The sequence below is a fragment of the Pristiophorus japonicus genome, chromosome 14 (genome assembly GCF_044704955.1).
Source record: "Pristiophorus japonicus isolate sPriJap1 chromosome 14, sPriJap1.hap1, whole genome shotgun sequence".
Lineage (NCBI taxonomy): Eukaryota > Metazoa > Chordata > Chondrichthyes > Pristiophoridae > Pristiophorus > Pristiophorus japonicus.
In genome coordinates, this window is record NC_091990.1 from 156733482 (window position 1) to 156754728 (window position 21247).

Sequence of the window (21247 nt, forward strand, 5' to 3'; positions counted from 1 at the left end):
ATCAGTCTGGTGAACCTTCGCTGCACTCCCTCAATAGCAAGAATGTCCTTCCTCAGGTTAGGAGACCAAAACTGTACACAATACTCCAGGTGTGGCCTCACCAAGGCCCTGTACAATTGTAGCAACACCTCCCTGCCCTTGTACTCAAATCCCCTCGCTATGAAGGCAAACATGCCATTTGCTTTCTTAACCGCCTGCTGTACCTGCATGCCAACCTTCAATGACTGATGTACCATGACACCCAGGTCTCTTTGCACCTCCCCTTTTCCTAATCTGTCACCATTCAGATAATAGTCTGTCTCTCTGTTTTTACCACCAAAGTGGATAACCTCACATTTATCCACATTATACTTCATCTGCCATGCATTTGCCCACTCACCTAACCTATCCAAGTCGCTCTGCAGCCTCATAGCATCCTCCTCACAGCTCACACTGCCACCCAACTTAGTGTCATCCGCAAATTTGGAGATACTACATTTAATCCCCTCGTCTAAATCATTAATGTACAGTGTAAACAGCTGGGGCCCCAGCACAGAACCTTGCAGTACCCCACTAGTCACTGCCTACCATTCTGAAAAGTCCCCATTTACTCCTACTCTTTGCTTCCTGTCTGACAACCAGTTCTCAATCCATGTCAGCACACTACCCCCAATCCCATGTGCTTTAACTTTGCACATTAATCTCTTGTGTGGGACCTTGTCGAAAGCCTTCTGAAAGTCCAAATATACCACATCAACTGGTTCTCCCTTGTCCACTCTACTGGAAACATCCTCAAAAAATTCCAGAAGATTTGTCAAGCATGATTTCCCTTTCACAAATCCATGCTGACTTGGACCTATCATATTACCTCTTTCCAAATGCACTGCTATGACATCCTTAATAATTGATTCCATCATTTTACCCACTACTGATGTCAGGCTGACCTGTCTATAATTCCCTGTTTTCTCTCTCCCTCCTTTTTTAAAAAGTGGGGTTACATTGGCTACCCTCCACTCCATAGGAACTGATCCAGAGTCAATGGAATGTTGGAAAATGACTGTCAATGCATCCACTATTTCCAAGGCCACCTCCTTAAGTACTCTGGGATGCAGTCCATCAGGCCCTGGGGATTTATCGGCCTTCAATCCCATCAATTTCCCCAACACAATTTCCCGACTAATAAGGATTTCCCTCAGTTCCTCCTCCTTACTAGACCCTCCGACCCCTTTTATATCCGGAAGGTTGTTTGTGTCCTCCTCAGTGAATACCGAACCAAAGTACTTGTTCAATTGGTCCGCCATTTCTTTGTTCCCCGTTATGACTTCCCCTGATTCTGACTGCAGGGGACCTACGTTTGTCTTTACTAACCTTTTTCTCTTTACATATCTATAGAAACTTTTGCAATCCGTCTTAATGTTCCCTGCAAGCTTCTTCTCGTACTCCATTTTCCCTGCCCTAATCAAACCCTTTGTCCTCCTCTGCTGAGTTCTAAATTTCTCCCAGTCCCCGGATTCGCTGCTATTTCTGGCCAATTTGTATGCCACTTCCTTGGCTTTAATGCTATCCCTGATTTCCCTTGATAGCCACGGTTGAGCCACCTTCCCTTTTTTATTTTTACGACAGACAGGAATGTACAATTGTTGTAGTTCATCCATGCGGTCTCTAAATGTCTGCCATTGCCTATCCACAGTCAACCCCTTCAGTATCATTTGCCAATCTATCCTAGCCAATTCACGCCTCATACCTTCAAAGTTACCCTTCTTTAAGTTCTGGACCATGGTCTCTGAATTAACTGTTTCATTCTCCATCCTAATGCAGAATTCCACCATATTATGGTCACTCTTCCCCAAGGGGCCTCGCACAACGAGATTGCTAATTAATCCTCTCTCATTACACAACACCCAGTCTAAGATGGCCTCCCCCCTAGTTGGTTCCTCGACATATTGGTCTAAAAAACCATCCCTTATGCACTCCAGGAAATCCTCCTCTACCGTATTGCTTCCAGTTTGGTTAACCCAATCTATGTGCATATTAAAGTCACCCATTATAACTGCTGCACCTTTATTGCACGCACCCCTAATTTCATGTTTGATGCCCTCCCCAACATCACTACTACTGTTTGGAGGTCTGTACACAACTCCCACTAACGTTTTTTGTCCTTTGGTATTCTGCAGCTCTACCCATATAGATTCCACATCATCCAAGCTAATGTCCTTCCGAACTATTGCCTTAATTTGCTCCTTAACCAGCAATGCTACCCCACCTCCTTTTCCTTTTATTCTATCTTTCCTGAATGTTGAATACCCCTGGATGTTGAGTTCCCAGCCCTGATCATCCTGGAGCCACGTCTCCGTAATCCCAATCACATCATATTTGTTAACATCTATTTGCACAATTAATTCATCCACTTTATTGCAGATACTCCTTGCATTAAGACACAAAGCCTTCAGGCTTGTTCTTTTAACACCCTTTGTCCTTTTAAAATTTTGCTGTACAGTGGCCCTTTTTGTTCTTTGTCTTGGGTTTCTCTGCCCTCCACTTTTCCTCATCTCCTTTCTGTCTTTTGCTTTTGCCTCCTTTTTGTTTCCCTCTGTCTCCCTGCATTGGTTCCCATCCCCCTGCCATATCAGTTTAAATCCTCCCCAACAGCACTAGCAAACACTCCCCCTAGGACATTGGTTCCGGTCCTGCCCAGGTGCAGACCGTCCGGTTTGTACTGGTCCCACCTCCCCCAGAACTGGTTCCAATGCCCCAGGAATTTGAATCCCTCCCTGTTGCACCACTGCTCAAGCCACGTATTCATCTGCGCTATCCTGCGATTCCTACTCTGACTATCATGTGGCACTGGTAGCAATCCCGAGATGCCCTATAGTGTGGGAAAATGAGAGGTTATCCACTTCGGCAGAAAAAAATAGAAAAACAAATAATAATTTAAATGCAGAAAAAATGCAAAGTGCAGCAGTACAGCGGGACCTGGGGGTCCTTGTACATGAAACACAAAACGTTAGTATGCAGGTACAGCAAGTGATCAGGAAGGCAAATGGAATAGTAGCCTTTATTGCAAAGGAGCTGGAGTATAAAAGCAGACAAGTCCTGCTACAACTGTACAGCGCATTGGTGAGGCCACACCTGGAGTAATGTGTATAGTTTTGATCTCCATATTTAAGGAAGGATATACTTGCAATGGAGGCTGTTCAGAGAAGGTTCACTAGGTTGATTCTGGAGATGAGGGGGTTGACTTATGAAGATAGGTTGAGCCTATACACATTGGAGTTCAGAAGATCTTATCAAAACATATAAGGTAATGAGGGGGCTCGACAAGGTGGATGCAGAGAGGATATTTCCACTCATAGAGGAAACTAAAACTAGGGGGCATAGTCTCAGGATAAGGGGCCGCCCATTTAAAACTGAGATGAGGAGGAATTTCTTCTCTCAGAGGGTTGTAAGTCTGTGGAATTCTCTGTCCCAGAGAGCTGTGGAGACTGGGTCATTGAATATATTTATGGCGGAGATAGACAGATTTTTAGGCAATAAGGGAATAAGGAGTTATGGGGAGCGGACAGGGGAGCTGAGTCCATGATCAGATCAGCCATGATCTTATTGAATGGCAGAGCAGGCTCGAGGTGCAAAATGGCATACTCCTGCTACTATTTCTTATGTTCTTTTAAGGAGCTCTTATGACAAGTGGTCAAAAATGTGGTCAAAAGAGGTAGGTTTTAAGAATCTTAAAGAGAGAGAGGTAGAGAGGCAGAGAGGATTAGGGATAGAATTTCAGAGCTTAGGGCCCAGAGAACGGAGGGCATGGTTGCTAGTAGTGGGGGGAGCAAAACTGGGGATGCGCAAAAGGCCAGAAGTGGAGGAGTGCAGAGACATGGAGGTTGTAGGTCCGAAGGAGGTTGGAGGGATTTGAACACAGATGAAAATTTTTAATTCGAAGCATTGCTGAACCGTAAGCGAAAGTAGATCAGCAAGCACAGGGGTGAACAATCACCCTACATCAATTGTGAGATCCCATGGAGGCCGCTCACCACCGCTGCTGCTGGAAGAGATACCATGCACAGCCGCACAACAAATTTAAAGGGCCTGTGCAGGGAAAAAAACATTGGAGGGAACATTGGGGCTGAGCATGACTTGGTGCGAGTTAGGGTACGGGCAGCAGAGTTTTGGATGAGCTAAATTTTAGGGAGAGTGAAACAAAAGCATGAATGAGGGTTTTAGCAGCAGATGAGAGGCAGGGGTAGGTGATATTATGGAGGTGGAAGTAGGCAGTATTGGTGATGGAGAGGATATGGGATCGGAAGCTCAGCTTAGGATCATACAGGATGCCAACATTGCAAACAGTTTGGTCCAGCCTCAACAGCCAACAGCTTGGTCTTTGAGAAGACAGCAGGTATGGATGGAGACCTGCTCGTAGACAGCCTCACTCAGCCCACAGGGTCTGTAAGCCAAGAGTCAATATTCTAAATATATCTGAAGAGCAGTGCATGAGGAAGCTGCATTTCTCCAGGCAGGCTGATTTAAAAAGCCTGCGACAGCAGGGTGTGCTGGACCAGAAGATCAGATGAGCCAAATTTGGCTTTAGGCCTCATTTAAATGCCACCGGGCATCAAAGAGCCGCCCTGCTGATGCTCGCTAGTTGGGGAGGGTAGAAAAACGTCTGGTTCCGACACTGAGCCAGCCGGCAGGTCAGATCGTGAGGGTGGTGACCAGAAAGAAGGCAATCACTGGGAGGGGCTCGAACAGACCAACAGATGGCCAGAGATTTTGAGTGGGTCCAGGAGAAGTAATTCTGGTTCTCCTGAGCCCACAAAAATAAAAACTCTAAATTTTCTGGGCCTTTTTAAAAAAAAAATGCCCACCAGTGGTCCGATGGCTAGTTTGGCCACATAACATCTGACACACGAGGTGGAGCGTGTATGGCACATACTTTGCACATGAATTTTGCAATAAGCATCCTAAAACCAGTGTAGGGCTCAGACTCACATATTTAAGCAGCTGTAGAGGCCTATTACAGGTATGGCATCATCCAGATCTTGGTGTCAATTGCGTGGCTGATGTGCCCCAACCCTCACCCTTCCAATTTTCAACTGCTGCCCATCCATCTTTCAGGCTCAAACCAGAAGGCCACGAGTTGAATTTCTTCCCCCTATATTTCATATTCCGTGGTTTGCCCAGTTTTGAATTTGTGAGTTTGCAGATTTGGAAAAGGCTGTTCTTAACACAGTTCCATATTGGTGGATAAGCTCTAAACTCGACACCAAGCTCTATTAGTATGAGCAACTTGAGATATACAAATTGATGAAAATGTGAATTCAACTTTATATGTAGCCGAAAAGCTCATGGTGTACACATATGACGCACTCAAAGACAGCAAGCTTGGGCAGTCTTGTACTACAGTTTTCGATAATGATGGCAAGAAAGCTGTACCGGCTTATATACCTAGAGCTGTGTAGGGTACAGCAAACAGAATCGCTGACACCCACTCCTCTCTAGCTTGGATGTAGAATGTCGCCTGGACAGCAGCTGGCTTCAACATCAGCACTACACCAGCACAAGTGCTTGTATACGACGAGTCTGCAGAAAAGGACTGAGACACACACAGGGAAATAAGTCAACTGCCTTAAAATGCATCACTGACACATTGAGATTGCAAGTCTGCCTAAAATGTCAAAAGGTTACATTTGCTATCTTCCAATTATATGCAATCCGGACTTGGGAATAAATTGCCATTCCTTCATTGTCACTGGGTCAAAATCCTGGAACTCCCTACTCAAGAGCACATTGGGTGTATCTTCACCACAAGACATTATGCGGCCTAATCTTTAACAGGATTTACTTGCCAGAGTTCTGACAAAAGGCCATCGACCTGAAACATTTACTCTGTTTCTCTCTGCACAGATGCTGCCTGACCTGCTGAGTATTTCCAGCATTTTCTGTTTTTATTTCAGATTTCCAGCATCCACAGTATTTAGCTTTGAACCACCACTATTTGTTGCTTAAATTATTATTCAATGCGGATGCTCAGTGCAACTCAAACTGGCCCTCAGCCATCGAATCTGGATCTCAATCAAAGCAACCAAAAAACCTGAGGGTACAAATGATAATACATTAGTTGGCAGATTTGGTTTGAATTTCACAGTAGCAGAGAACTCTTCTGCTTCTTGTAGGCCTGAAATCAATCTGATCAAACTGCCTTGCATTCCAACTGGATCAAATTCCCACTCAATCTGAAGGAAAGAAAATTGCAGGGCTACTGGGAAAGGGTGAGGGAGAGGGAGTAGCTGAATTGCTCTTGGAGAGTAGGCATGGACTCAACAGGATGAATGGCCTCCTTCTGTGCTGTAACCATTCTATCTTTGTTTCTTTGTGAAGCCAGCAAAGTGCCTCCTCATCTTCAATTCACAATTTCAATGACCATGGCTCTTTGCACCTCTAAATATTGCATCACTTTTTAAATTAACATTACTTTTATTCATTATGAGCACAACATTTCAGACTACGGACTTTCCAAACTGCATTGCAAGATACCTCTGAGTGTTTTGCTTCACCAGATGTCCACCTTGTATTAATAAGTCACAATGCCATGGAGTCCAGTTGGAATAAAATAATTATAGCTGTACTGATTAGTGCTTTTTTTAAAAAAAGCACTAATGGTCAAATCAGTATTGAAGACGAGAAGAAAAATCAAAACCACTTAATAGTGTAGATGAACAAAGGGACCTTGGAGTGCTTGTCCACAGATCCCTGAAAGTAGGTCAGGTGGATAAGGTGGTTAAGACGGCATACGGAATGCTTGCCTTTATTGGCTGAGGCATAGAATATAAGAGCAGGGAGGTTATACTTAAATTGTATAATACTTTGGTTAGGCCACAGCTGGAGTACTGCGTGCAGTTCTGGTCGTCGTATTATAGGAAGAATGTGATTGCACTAGAGAGGGTGCAGAGGAGATTTACTAGGATGCTGCCTGGAATGGAGAATCTTAGTTATGAGGACAGATTGGATATGCTGGGTTTGTTCTCATTGGAACAGAGGTGGTTGAGGGGAAACATCATTGAGGTGTACAAAATATTGAGGGGCCTGGACATAGTGGATAGTAAGGGCCTATTTCCATTGGTGGAGGGGTCTATTACGAGGGGGCATAGTTTAAGGTGGTTGGTGGAAGGTTTAGAGGGGATTTGAGGGGGGGGGGAGGGGGCTTCTTTGCGCAGAGGGTTGTGGGGATCTGGAACTCGCTGCCTGGAAGAGTGGTGGATGCAGAAACCTTCACCACTTTTAAGAGATGGTTGGATGGGCACTTAAAGTGCAGTAACCTGCAGAGTTACGGATCTAGAGCTGGTAATTGGGATTAGACTGGATGACCTTTTATTGGCCGGCGCAGATATAATGGTAAGTACTGCAGGGAATAGAATACGGCCAGGGTGATCTTCTGGACTAGATTCGATCGCTTGGGTGGGTCGGAGAGGAATTTTCCCAGATGTTTTCTCCCTAAATTGGCCTGGGATTTTAATCTGGTTTTTGCCTCTCCCAGGAAATCATATGGCTCTGGTTAGGGTGGAGTGCAGAATGTTTCAGTATAAGGGATGTCGTAGTTGTGTGAGGCGGACTGGTTGGGCTGGGTGCTCTTTGCCTTTCCGTCATTTTTCATAGGTTTAAATATAACTTTTAGGGCTGCTGACCAAGGGCCATGCGGCTCTTTGTCGGCCAGCGCGGACAGGATGGGGTGAAATAGCCTCCTTCTGGGCTGTAAATTTCTATGTTTCTAAGTCCATCGAAATAGATTTCAAAAAACAATCATGGACAGCAATCCTTTCAACTGCTGGGTGTCTTCCACATACTTTGTAAATGTTATATTGTAGAATAAGAACAGTATTACACAAACTTTGATTTCATTCATGTTCTTAAAAGGTGAAACCAAAATCTATAAACAGTGGATAATTCATATCCTTCATGCCATCGCTACTTGGTGATTATTTACACACATTAGAAATCAAAATGAAAGTACAGATGAGGGAGGCCATTTTAGCCTGTCTATCTCAGCCTTTCATAGACACACTTACTTACCTTGGAGAGCGAGACGGTCACATTCTGCTTGAGAGAGAATACTTGGGTAACCACAGAGGCAGTCTGGTGACTTATATTTACAACCACAACTCGTTTACGTTCATTCGGTTCCAAAAAGACAGAAACAGGCTCCAAGAGAGGAATTTTAATGTAATCTAGTGAGAGAGAATTAGAAGCAAAAAAAATTGCATCAAATGGCACTACTTTAATTGCAACATTTTCTCAAGACATACTTTAGCGATAAGCAAGATTAACTTTCTTTATACAACACATGCAGAGTCACTCGAGTTGGATTATGCCTTTGACACTTCGCCAGCAACAGGTACAAGCTTATACTTTGTGTACTTAAACGGGGAGGTGCTAAAGGTAATTTGTGATGCATTACTACTGCTCGCTTTCCACTGCGTCTTAATGGATCCTCTAAATACTATCATGCACTCTTTTCTTAAAAAAAAACCTCTTAGCACAATGTAAAATTCACTGGAACGTGTTCAAGCTGCAATTGTTTAATCTTTTTCAGAAGATAATGCTCCAACCAGGAGGTTGATTTTCTCTTTGCCGAGATGTAGGGAGGATGTTTCATTTGGCTGGAGAGTCTAGAACCAGGGGTTTCAGTCTAAGAATAAGCAGTCGACCATTTAGGACTAAGATGAGGAGAAATTTCTTCACAGTGAATCTTTGGAATTCTCTACCCCAGAGGGCTGTGGAGGCTCTGTCATTGAGTATATTCAAGACAGAGATCGATAGATTTTTGGATATTAAGGGAATCAAGGGATATGGGGCAGTGCAGGAAAGTGGAGTTGAGGTCGAAGATCAGCAGAGCACACTCGAAGGGCCGAATGGCATATTCCTGCTCCTATTTCTTATGTCCTTATGTCATGAAGGTTAACTCAGCATAAAAATGTACCATAACAAGGAAGAACTGGTCAAGAAAATTTAATTTATGTAAGAAGTAAATATATCTATATTTCAAAATAAATACATAGATGGTGGGGAGGGGGAAGAAACAACCAGTAGTTTACAAAAACTACTGATCAACAGATTAGAACCACAGAAACTTGCAGCATAAAGTGGACTGCCAACTCAATTTTCATTCAACTAGGTTTTATGACTAGTAGCAAACATTGTTCTGATCTTTTATGGGTAGGGCTAATGGGCCCAAATTTCCCCACGAGTTGCACTGTGTTTTTTGGTGTAACTTGATTTTTCTGGTGCATCTTTTTAGTTGCAAATATGGCCATTTAATTTGTGCCAGTGTAAGTGAGTTAGTTAGGTCTTTTGTTAGGTCAGTTTTTTTCCCCAAAAAGGTGTTCCCAGCCACTTACACCATTTATGCCAATTTGGCCAGAAAAAAGTTGTACTAAACTTAGGGCAGCGCATGTGTCCACTTTTGTCTGCACAGAAAGACCTTACTTACAGTTAAGGAATCGACGCAAGTAACAACATTTCAAGCACCACCAAGTGCCAAACAAAGCATAAGCAGTAATAACCATTCAATAAAAAATAAAAAATAAAAGAACTGAAGTACATAATTCAATTAACAAAGAAAGAATTGAAGTAAATCCTACCTTCAACTAAACTTGGCAGCGGCTGGCTGTACAGGAGTTCCTTCGGCCTGGGATTGGGGAAGGAGAACGCGGCTGCCGCCCCTTTTCGGGCGGGAATTTTTTCCCTTTTTGCCCATTTTCGGGTTTTTGGTCGGGTTTTAAAAATGCCAGCCTGAAACATGGTAGAGGCACGAGGCTTCGGCTCCCTTGCACGAGGGACCGCAGACGACTCCATTTAACCCCGAAAGGAGTTCGGAGATCGGCCGACACGCCAGAGTTCAGCCCTGGGGTCGCAAGTCGTAGGCAGAAAGGTATTTTGTCGGCACCGGCCGGCATCTCCAGCACAACAACACGCACACCGCTGTCCTCAAGACCAACCCGGGCGGGCTAGTACAGGCAAACGGACGAGGGTGGGTGCACGAGTGCGCTGGAGCCCGGGCTCGGCTCACACCGTTCTGGAGACCCGTTTGAGTGAGGCAGAGTGAGATAGAGTGAGACAGAGGCGACATCGGAGCGAGAGAGAGAGAAAGGCCAGAAGCAGTGGCTGGGCAGCGCGGCGTTCGGAAGATAAAAGCAGGCAGCAGCGACGGCGGCGAGACGTACAGGGACTGACTTGGGAGCACGCTCAGTGGTCGGCAAGTGTGCTAGAGCCAGGCGGGCCACGTGTGGAAGGACACCCAGGTCCAGCACAACCATACGGCACTGCGGAGACTCTTTGGCAAACCGCCACCCAACCAAACGAACGCAGCACCAGCCCAGCATGGCAAGCAACATCACTCCATGACAAGCTATCCTCGGTCCAAACCACTAGACTGCAGCCAAAGATGACCAACCTCTCTCCCCCGATCAAAACTCAGTCACACCAACCTGTTTCTTGCAGCCCTCAGCGGCTGGCCGGTGCGGCAGGCCATTCGGCCTGGGATAGGGGCGGGACTCGTTCTGCAGACATCATCACAATCATGGGAAGGAGCTACTGCGCATGTGCGACCGCTCTACTGCGCATGCGCGCAGCTGCCGGCACGGTTTTCGGCGCAGGGCTGTAGCTCCGCCCTCCACTCCATAAGGAGCGCCCTGCCAGGACCCGGGACACACAGCAGAGCGGCCAGAATCGTGAGTAAGTTTTTCGGCATAGTTTCCAGCGCACAAAGTCGGTGCATCTCAGGAGAGTGCGCCGAAAAAAGGGCTGGGGAAATTTGGGCCCAATGATTGATACTTCTGTACATGGTGTGGCAAATGACTATAGTCTTCGAAAATTAAATTCAAGATACTTAAACAGGATACATTTAAGCCTTGAAGGAAAAGCAGGGAATTCCATAAGTGCTAGCGATATGAGGGAGATATTTTGTGTAGGATTGCCACTACAAGATCACTGATAACTATGCAAGGAATAATAGTGTATTACAGGTTTTAACACAAAAAAACAAAATAGTTTAAAAAAATATACCATCATGCACATTACGAACGACAGGAAATTTCTTGAAAGACTTTCTACAAATCCAGTTTACGATGAGCTTAGTGATGAGCTGATGGTTAAAGTTTAGGTCACCAGATATCCCCAGGAATTAAATGATTACACAAAACAAATCAATCAGACAGTAGCTGCAAAGAAACAAAGATGGAAGCCCCAAGGTCTACACATCAAACGCAGACAAGCACTAATTTAAAAAAAATCAACCGCTCCCAATTTGCAAGAAAAACTTACGGTAATTGCTCAACAGCAAGTCTGAACAAGAACAAAACAGGTCAGAGACAAAGGCCCAGAAATTCCGGCCTCCCGGGTCCATACGGAGTGTACACGGACCCGGGAAGGCATTGCAAAAAACAGTTTTCAGTGCACAATGCGCATGTGTGAGAACTGGTTTTTCCGATCCATCAAGCTGGAGCTGAACAGATCCTCCACATCTCCACATGCAGGACATTCGCATGGGCAAGATTGCTGTATTTACCCATATCTTGCCCAGCGGATGTCCTGAAAACTCTTGCACCTGATAAAAGCAGGCACATAGCCTACTTTTACAGACATAAGAGTTTTAAAATACACAAAAAAAAAATTTTAAAAATACATTTTATTGTTAAAAACCCTCCCCACTATGGTAAGTTTATTTTAAACCATAATTTTAAAAAAACTGTGAAAAGGAAAATATATATTTTTAATAATACATAAATAACTAATTTAAATTAATAAAAATATATGTGGTGTATTTCTTTTTTGTGTGTGTGTTTTGGGTGTTTCTCAACTTACGGAGTTCCCATTAATTACGAATGAGTATATACTTTACCTGGATGGCTGCCCAGAGCCATGTGACTGCAGCTCCAGTCCTGCGGATGTCCTGACGCGCAGTGAGCGAAAGCCTCAGGACCAGGATCTCTCGTGAACGCAGCAGGAACAGGTAGGTTCGCATCTTTTTAAAAAAATGTTTTACCCAATCGCCCGCGGGAAGCAGCCAACCGGGATTTCTAGAGCAAAATTTACTATAAGAGAAGCTCTGTTGAGCAAGTACTTTTATTTTTGAGCAAGTTTTCAATATACAAGATCGATCAGATTCATACATCACTTCAACGTGTGAACCAAGTTAACTTGACCGGAGAGTTAACCTTTAACTGTATTAAGTTTATAGGAGTGGTCGCAAAAGATGGGTTAACTAGCTGAAGCTGTTTTCACAATACCGATGGGCTTATTGGTAGCACTTGCACCATAGTCAAAAGGCCATGGGTTCAAGCTCCACTCCCAAGATTTGAGCACATAATCTCCACCAACACTTCCTTACAGCGCTGAGGGAGTGCTGCACTGTCTGTTTAAAGTCTTATCTGAAAGACGGCACCTCAGAGGCCTTTCTGTCCTCTCGGGTGGATGCAAGAGATCCCATGGCGCTATGCGAAGAAGGGCGGTTAAGTTTTTCCAGTATCTGAGCCAACATTTATCCCTCAAATCACCATCACTTTAACTAATTGGGGGCAAGTTTCTGCATTGGGCGGAATCAGGAAATTGAGCGCAAAGTATGTTGGTTAGGTTACAGTTCAAATTTCTGCTAAAATTGATTTGCGTAATTACAAATCTTCTATAAACCAGCACAAATACAGCGTAGAACATTTTTTCTTTGCATTATAAAATATTCCTGGATATATTTCAGTAGTAACCTGGTGCAGTTTTAATACAGCTGAAAACGGGTTTCACAAAAAATAAGCATTTTTAATGTGTCCAGTCCGCCACCTGTAAACTGATTTTAAACCTCTGAAAAAGACTCAAAAAATACTATACTGAACCATTTAGTAGATTCATTGGTTTACACTAGTCAGTTTCTTAGTAAATTAAATATTTTCTTAATATGTAAAAACTTTTAAAGGTGCCTACTGGTGCCAGTGCACCTGAGAAAACTAGCTCAATTTGAAGAAACCTCCTCAAATGGCCGCAATTGGCGGAAACTTGCCATCCTCATTTGTTTGATCTGTGGCATGGCGAGACTTGTGGGCAGGCCCTACTACAGGCAAATTGATGAACCAGCGTTAAACATTGGAGAAACTCGCTTTACATTTGACGTAATTTTCATTTAAAATGCCTCAATCTTTTGCACTGGTTCAGCCGATTTCACCCAGGCTACACTGTTGACACAGGCCCAAATTAACAGAAACTCTATTACCAGAGTATGTAGCACACTGCTGTTAATGGGAACTTGCTGAATGCCCTACTTTGCAACAGTGACTACAATTCAACAATATTGCATTGGCTACGAAGCAGATTGGGAAATCCTGGTATTGTGAAAGACACTACATAAATGCAAGTTCTTTCTTTCTAAATCACTAAAGACTTGTATTTATATAGCACCTTTCACGACCACCAGACATCTCAAAGCGCTTTACAGCCAATGAAGTACTTTTGGAGTGTAGTCACTGTTGTAATAGTGTAGAGGAAACACATCAAGAACACCCTCAAAGCCTCCTTGATAAAGTGCAATATCCCCACCGACATCTGGGAGTCCCTGGCATAAGACCGCCCTAAGTGGAGGAAGAGCATCTGGGAGGGCGCTGAGCACCTCGAGTCTCGTCGCCGAGAACATGCAGAAATCCAGCACAGACAGCAGAAGGAGCGTGCGGCAAACCTGTCCCATCAACCCTTTCCTTCAACCACTGCCTGCCCCACCTGCGACAGAGACTGTAGTTCCCGTATTGGACTGTAGTCACCTGAGAACTCACTTTTAGAGCGGAAGCAAGTCTTCCTCGATTTCGAGGGATTGCCTGTGATGAGTGTGTAGTCACTATTTGTAAACAGTGAAAATGAAAGGGACGACGACATACAGTTCCAGGAAGAAAGTGAAAGTCAACAGTCAACAAAAGCTGCAAGAGACACAAAAGTTCAAAATCCAACTAGTTTAAAAAAAAGTTTGTAGCCTGCCAGCGGCAGAAGCTCAGTGAGGACAGAGATAAAGCAGGTTGACAGTTTAAGGGACAGTTTAAGGGACATCCATTAACTTTCGGTTTGATTTAAAACGCACAGCAAATTTTAAGGTGGGAGGAAAAAATATCGGCTTGAGCCAAAGCGGAAGAGCTGCCCAGAAGCGGCGTGCAATCCGCCCGGTGCCGCCTTCAACAAGCTGACCTGCAACTGCAGTCTGACCCAGGCTCCGCACATCCACTGCCAGCGCCCCGTCACTGCGGCTCTGGGCACCCAGCGCTCCGCTCACAGCGAGCAGCAACACAACAGCACGGTCCATCCACATCGTCCACTCTCGCTGGCCTTCGCCTGTCACTCAAACTATCTCCAATCGCTCCCATTGGACCACGCCTGCATCCATGCCGACGTCACATCCTGAAATTTGCATGTCAGGATCTACTGTCACGTGATATGGCTTTTGTAGTGTGCATGTAAACACCCTAGCATTCTTCTTATTAATATTCTTGCATCATTCTTATTAATATTCCTATTATTGTTAACACCAATTATTTCACCCACTTTTTGCTACAAAAAGTAATCTGTTTTGATCCACCTTTGTAACTTGCATTATTATGCACACCTTTCTTGTTTCACTCATTAGAATTGAAGTCTTTGGTCCACCGCCTGGTGCAGCAGGCGGTGAAGAAGGCAAATGGCATGTTGGCCTTCATAGCTAGGGGATTTGAGTATAGGAGCAGGGAGTACTGCAATTGAGGCCTCACCTGGAATATTGTGCTCAGTTTTGGTCTCCTAATCTGAGGAAGGATGTTGTTGCTATTGAGGGAGTGCAGCGAAGGTTCACTAGACTGATTCCAGGGATGGCTGGACTGACATATGAGGAGAGACTGGATCAACTGGGCCTTTATACACTGGAGTTTAGAAGGATGAGAGGGGATCTCATAGAAACGTATAAGATTCTGACGGGACGGGATAGGTTAGGTGTGGGAAGAATGTTCCCGATGTTGGGGAAGTCCAGAACCAGGGGACACAGTCTTAGAATAAGGGATAGGCCATTTAGGACTGAGATGAGGAGAAACTTCTTCACTCAGAGAGTTGTTAACCTGTGGAATTCCCTACCGCAGAGTCGTTGATGCCAGTTCATTAGATATATTCAAGAGGGAGTTAGATATAGCCCTTATGGCTAAAGGAATCAAGGGGTATGGAGAGAAAGCAGGAAAGGGGTACTGAGGTGAATGATCAGCCATGATCATATTGAATGGCGGTGCAGGCTCGAAGGGCCAAATGGCCTACTCCTGCACCTATTTTCTATGTTTCTATGTTTCTATCTCTCTGTTAACACCGCTTATTGGTTCATGCTAACCCTCTAATGTATTGGATCAATTAGGTAATGGTCTGGAAGTTGCGGTCGGTGGCGTACCTCTGGAGTACGCCTCCGACCCGCAAAACAATTATAAAACTACCTCCTAATGGCCCACGGATCCCAGGGATGCAGCCGGTTTGGAAGCGTACCTAGGATCACATGGGCCCGGTCCTCCAATGATAAAGCAGAATTCCATTTCAATCATTTACGAAGGTAATTCCTTCATGAAATGCAATGGAATCCAGAATTATACAATTTACAGAACTGGAATTTTATTCATAAGTACCTTCATTGCACCAACCTCAATAAAAATGTAATTTTTTGGACAATCATTTTAAACATCATTAAAAATGTAATCTGGGCAATATTTGCATAAACTCATTTAATGCAGTGTATGTGCATAATTCAAGATATGTAATTTTTTAATTTAAGCCTTCGATATCCCCTTACACTGATGCAAACAGGCCCTATACCTGCTTGCACCAACCATAAGACTTACATGGGCAGTCGCTGGGCAAATAGCCCAACTCTGCGGCAGCGATTGCTTTTTTGGAGCCCCTGCAGATGGCCTATCAACGTAAGCATTGACAGGCCACAAATTCCGGATTTCATAAATACGCAAACGCATGCGGCGATTCGGAGCTTGCAGGGCATTTCAACGGGATTATGGTGGCGTACTCAGAGAGTATGGCACCATGGACACTGCAATTTCAGGGCTATTAAGGGAACAAATTAGAATTGGCCCTCTGCTCAGCTCTCCCCCAGCCCTAACTTACATACAAGACAACCAAGAAAGAAAAAGAAAGCTAATCAGTACTGACTGTAAGCTTATGCCATGTCACAACAAATAATGGCACGAAAAGTGCAACGGGACATGGGTTCTTAACCTAAGCTGCAAGAAAAGGAAATTACATGCATTTATATAGTACTTTTCACAACCTCAGAATGTCCGAAAGCGCTTTACACCCAATGATATGGGAGAACATTTGGTCCACGTGATCTCCTGGACTGGTTTTGATCGCCTGAGGAGGTCGGAGAGGAATATTCTCGAATTTTTTTTCCTTATTCAAGACTGCATTCCTGTATTGGACCAGGCCACTAGGCCATTTCCCTGGACTCAAAAATCTGCTGCTAAAACAAAAAATTATCTTTCTCACTGTGGCTGTTTCTCTGCTGAGCTGGGTGACTCATTCGACTGGTTTATCAGCCTTGTTGGTTACTGCTACTGGTGTTGTCTCTATGCTGTATTGGGTGACTGGTTCTACCGGTTTTTCTGCTTTGTTGGTGGCTGGCTTGTGTGGTTTTACATTTTCTCCACTGCTTCTGTCCAACTTCACGGGAACTGAAACTGAAACCAACTCTTATTACCACGGCAACATCCTTCAATTTTCTACCCTTCATATAGCTTCTGGACTTCTCTCGCCTGCTACTCCTGTCTCCGAACTTGGACAACAGTTCTCTGATGCTCCAAACCGATTCAATCCTACCGATGTCAACATTTGCCCTCCACGGGACCTCCAACTTTAACTCTGGACTCCTTACTATTGTCACCAAGCTATTCCCTGTCACTACCAGGAAATATGCATCTCTATAATTGCTATATAACTAGGCCTATGTAACTTGAGTTTTTCCCTGTGTCCATTTGCGTGCGCATTTTGGCTGCCACTTCGGACCCAAGCCATTGACTTGTATTTCCATTTCTTTCTCCCGCTTTTTCTTTTCTCTATATTCCTCCCTGACCAGTCTCTCATGTTGTCATCCTGCCTTTCATCTCTCCTCTCTTGGATACTCTGTCCTCCCAAATCCCTACCCCAACCCTTCATTACTTTTTGACCTTCCTACTCTCCTGCCGCCGTCCAAGGCTCAACTCCCTCTTAGATAAGCCTACAGCTTCCCTCTGTGCCGCTCTTGGCATCCTCCAAAGGGCCCACAGTGGCATTCATTGCTGCCTCCTCACGAGTAATAACCCCAAATGTCCCATCCTACTTTCTCCCCAACCTTGTCGCCCAGCTTTCCCGCGGGGGGTCTAAACCTGCCAATCTCCTCCTTGTCCAACTCATCCCTCCAAGCACTGACCCTGTGGATGCTAGCAGTCGATCAGCCATCATCAATCCTCTCTGCATCTCCTTGCAGAATGTCTGTTCACTTGCGAACAAAGTCCTTGTCATCCATGAGCTTGTCGTGGATGATTACATCGACATCATGGCCCTGACGGAAACTTGGCTGAGGGGTGATGCCACCTTAACTTTAAACAAAGCCTCCCCGCCTGGCTATACCTTCCACCACTTGCTACGTTCAGACTGCCGTGATGGTGGTGTGCTCTCATCATCAAATCATACCTTGGTCTGTCCCCCTACTCCTTTGGCACTTTCTCCTCCTTTGAACATCTCACCCTATTCCGCCCTTCTCACCTCTCATTTCAAATTCTCGTTCTCTACTGCCCACCCAAGTACTATAAAAATGTTATCACCGAGATATCTTCACTGCTTTCCTCCCTCAGCCTCTGCACCGAGCAAATTCTCATCCTTGGTGATTTCAACCTCCATCTCAATTCATCGTGCTCCCTCTCATCTGTGTTCACTACCTTCCTATCTTCCCTTAACCTCTCCCTCCATGTGAACTCCCCAACTAATATTCACGGCCACTCCCTTGACCTTGCCATCTCTTGCGGCCTCGCTATTCCTACTGTGTCAATTGCAGATAAGGCCATCTCTGACCATTTCCTTGCATTGCTCTCCACCCATATCCCCCATCCTCCACCCGACCCTACTTCCTTCTGCATCCACCTCTGGAAAAAACTCTCTCCGAACTCTCTTACAACTGCACTTATCAACTTCAAACCATCCAGCCTTTGGCCCTCCATTCAACATGACATTTCTGCAGCCACTGATCTGCTCAACTACACCCTCACCAACACCTTTAATGCCCTAGTCCCTATTAAAACCATAACTCTCTCTCACCCTGGCCGTTCCCCCTGGTACGGCCCTCATCTTCGCTCCCCCAAGTCCAAGGGATGCAAACTTGAGCAGATGTGGCGGACAACTGGTTGAGCCATTCACAGGCAGGTCTGGCTTGGCCACATAAAGCACTCACTATCAGGTCGTACTTTTGTCTGCCAAAACTGCTTACTATTCCATAATCATTCTAGAATGTAAATATAACCCCGGCTACTATTCTCTACTGCTAACCATCTTCTTAAACCCCTCTCCACTGTCTTCGCCACACCCACATCCAGCAGCAAGTGCGAGGAGCTCATGGCCTTCTTTGTCTCAAAGATGGAGACCAGTCGATCAGCTACCTCTGCCACTTCCCTTCCTTTCCTTTCCTTAGCCCACCAGGCCGAACTTCCTCTGAGGTTCTGTTATGAATTTAACATCTTGTAACCTGTATTACACTACCACCAGAGGGCCTACTGTTGGAGTCCCAAGGGATCCCAGCATCCCTTGGGAGCACGGTATATAAGCAGGCCAACCATGAGGTACCTGCACTCTGGAGTCTGATTAAAGGAGCTAAGGTCACACTTGCTCATTGCACACAGTACTCAGTTTCATTCTTTATTATGAATGTACCAATTGGCGACGAGGTAACAAACAACCATGCAAAAATGCAAAGAACAGTTGGTATCCTGGAGAAGTTCTCAGACGGGGACGATTGGGAGGCCTTTGTGGAGAGACTCGACCAATACTTTGTGGCCAACGAGCTGGAAGGGGACAAGAACGCTGCCAAACAAAGGGCGATCCTCCTAGTTGTCTGTGGGGCAACAACCTATGGCCTCATGAAGAATCTCCTAACTCCGGCAAAACCAACAGAGAAATCCTAAGAAGAATTGTGTATGCTGGTCCAGGAGCACCTAAATCCTAAGGAAAGCGTTTTGATGGCAAGATATCGGTTCTACACGTGTCAATGATCGGAGGGCCAGGAAGTGGCGTGCTATGTCGCCGAACTAAGGCGCCTCGCAGGACATTGTGAGTTTGAGGGATTCCTAGAACAAATGCTTAGAGACTTTTTTGAATTGTGCATTGGCCATGAGACAATCCTTCGCAAACTATTGACTGTAGAAACTCCAAATCTAAGTAAAGCCATAACGATAGCCCAGGCATTTATGTCCACCAGCAACAACACCAAACAGATTTCACAGAGTAAAGAAGTTTCGTCCAGTACTGTGCATAAAGTAACATTGGTTTCGAGCAGAAATATACATGGCATGGGCTTTTTTGCCCCACAGCCTGTTGAAGGCCTTTTTACTCATTATGGACTGACTTGTACCCGTGTCCAGTTCCATAGGTATACGCCGGCTGCTGCTGCCCGACCTCATATGACTCAGAGTCCGCCATCAATTGTTAATGCGAGGCAGTTAACACCTTGTTGGTGCTGTAGAGGAGATCAATGCCGCTTCAAGCACTATGCGTGCAACGGTTGCAGGACAATGGGACACCTCCAGCGAATGTGCAGGTGAGCTGCAAATCCTGCAAACCACCACGTTGCAGAGGAAAATCGATCCACCGTGGATCAGGCTGAATTGGAGACCATACCGAGGAGGCAGAAGTGTACGGGATACACACATTCATTGTGAAATATCCACCAATAATGTTGAAAGTTGAATTGAATGGAATCTCCGTATCTATGGAACTGGACACAGGTGCAAGTTAGTCCATAATGAGTAAAAAGGCCTTTGACAGGTTGTGGGGCAAAAAGACATACAGGCCCAAGCTCAGTCCCATTCACACCAAACTAAGGACTTACACCAAGGAACTAATCCCTGTAATTGGCAGTGCAAAAGTCAAAATCTCCTATGATGGAGCAGTACACGAACTCCCGCTGTGGATTGTGCAAGGGGATGGCCCCACATTGTTTGGCAGAAGCTGGCTGGGAAAAATCCGCTGGAACTGGGATGACATCCGAGCGCTTTCATCATTTGACGACGCTTCATGTGCCCAGGTTCTGAGCAGATTTCCATCGTTGTTCGAGCCAGGCATTGGAAGCTTCTCGGGGACGAAAGTACAGATCCATTTGGTTCCCGATAGGCGACCCATCCACTACAAGGCACGGGCGGTACCGTACATGATGCGTGAGAAAGTGAAAATTGAGCTGGACAGGCAGCAGTGAGAAGACATCATCGCGCCGGTGGAATTCAACGAGTGGGCTAGTCCGATTGTCCCGGTATGTTAGAATTCGTGGGGACCATAAAGTAACGATTAACCGTTTTTCGCTATAGAACCAGTACCCGCTACCCAAGGCAGACAACCTATTTGCGACCCTGGCTGGAGGGAAGGCATTCACCAAGCTGGACCTGACCTCGGCCTACATGACGCAGGAGCTGGAAGAGTCTTCGAAAGGCCTCACCTGCATCAACACGCATAAAGGTCTGTTCATCTATAACCGGTGCCCGTTCGGGATTTGGTCAGCCGTGGCAATCTTCCAGCAGAACATGGAGAGCCTGCTAAAGTCGGTTCCTCGCACCATGATTTTCCAGGACGACATACTGGTCATAGGTCGGGACACCATTAAGCACTTGAAGAATCTGGAAGAGGTTCTTAATCGGTTGGATCGCGTGGGGCTCAGGTTGAAAAGCTCGAAGTGTGTTTTCCTGGTGCAGGAGGTCGAGTTCTTGGGAAGAAGAATCGCGGCAGACAGCATCCAACCCACCGACGCCAAGACGGGTGGCCATCAAGAACGCGCCAAGACCACAGAATGTGACGGAGCTGCGGTCGTTCCTGGGACTCCTTAACTATTTCGGTAATTTCCTACCTGGGTTAAGCACCCTGCTAGAACCCATACATGCGCTACTGCGCAAGGGAGATGATTGGGTATGGGAGAATTCACAAGAGGCTGCCGTTAAGAAAGCCAGAAATCTGTTGTGTTCAAATAAACTGCTTGTCCTGTATAATCCTTGTAAAAGATTAGTGCTAG

The 21247-nt window shown here is 45.4% G+C and overlaps 1 protein-coding gene across 2 annotated transcripts in view; it reads right to left on the reverse strand.

The window, feature by feature from the left end:
• LOC139280160 (transmembrane 7 superfamily member 3-like) overlaps positions 1-14313 on the reverse strand; it is a 59622-nt gene extending 45309 nt beyond the window's left edge. Inside the window, exons 1-3 of one of the 2 annotated variants that reach the window (XM_070899706.1) lie at positions 14182-14313; positions 8041-8195; positions 5419-5566 (exon numbers count right to left, since the gene is read on the reverse strand). In XM_070899706.1, the coding sequence (XP_070755807.1) occupies positions 5419-5566; positions 8041-8195; positions 14182-14302 (424 nt within the window). In that variant the 5' untranslated portion in view covers positions 14303-14313. Of the gene's footprint in view, positions 1-5418; positions 5567-8040; positions 8196-11866; positions 12082-14181 lie in introns of those variants that run through there. The other variant, XM_070899707.1, reaches the window with a different exon arrangement.
• Positions 14314-21247: the final 6934 nt, after the last annotated feature.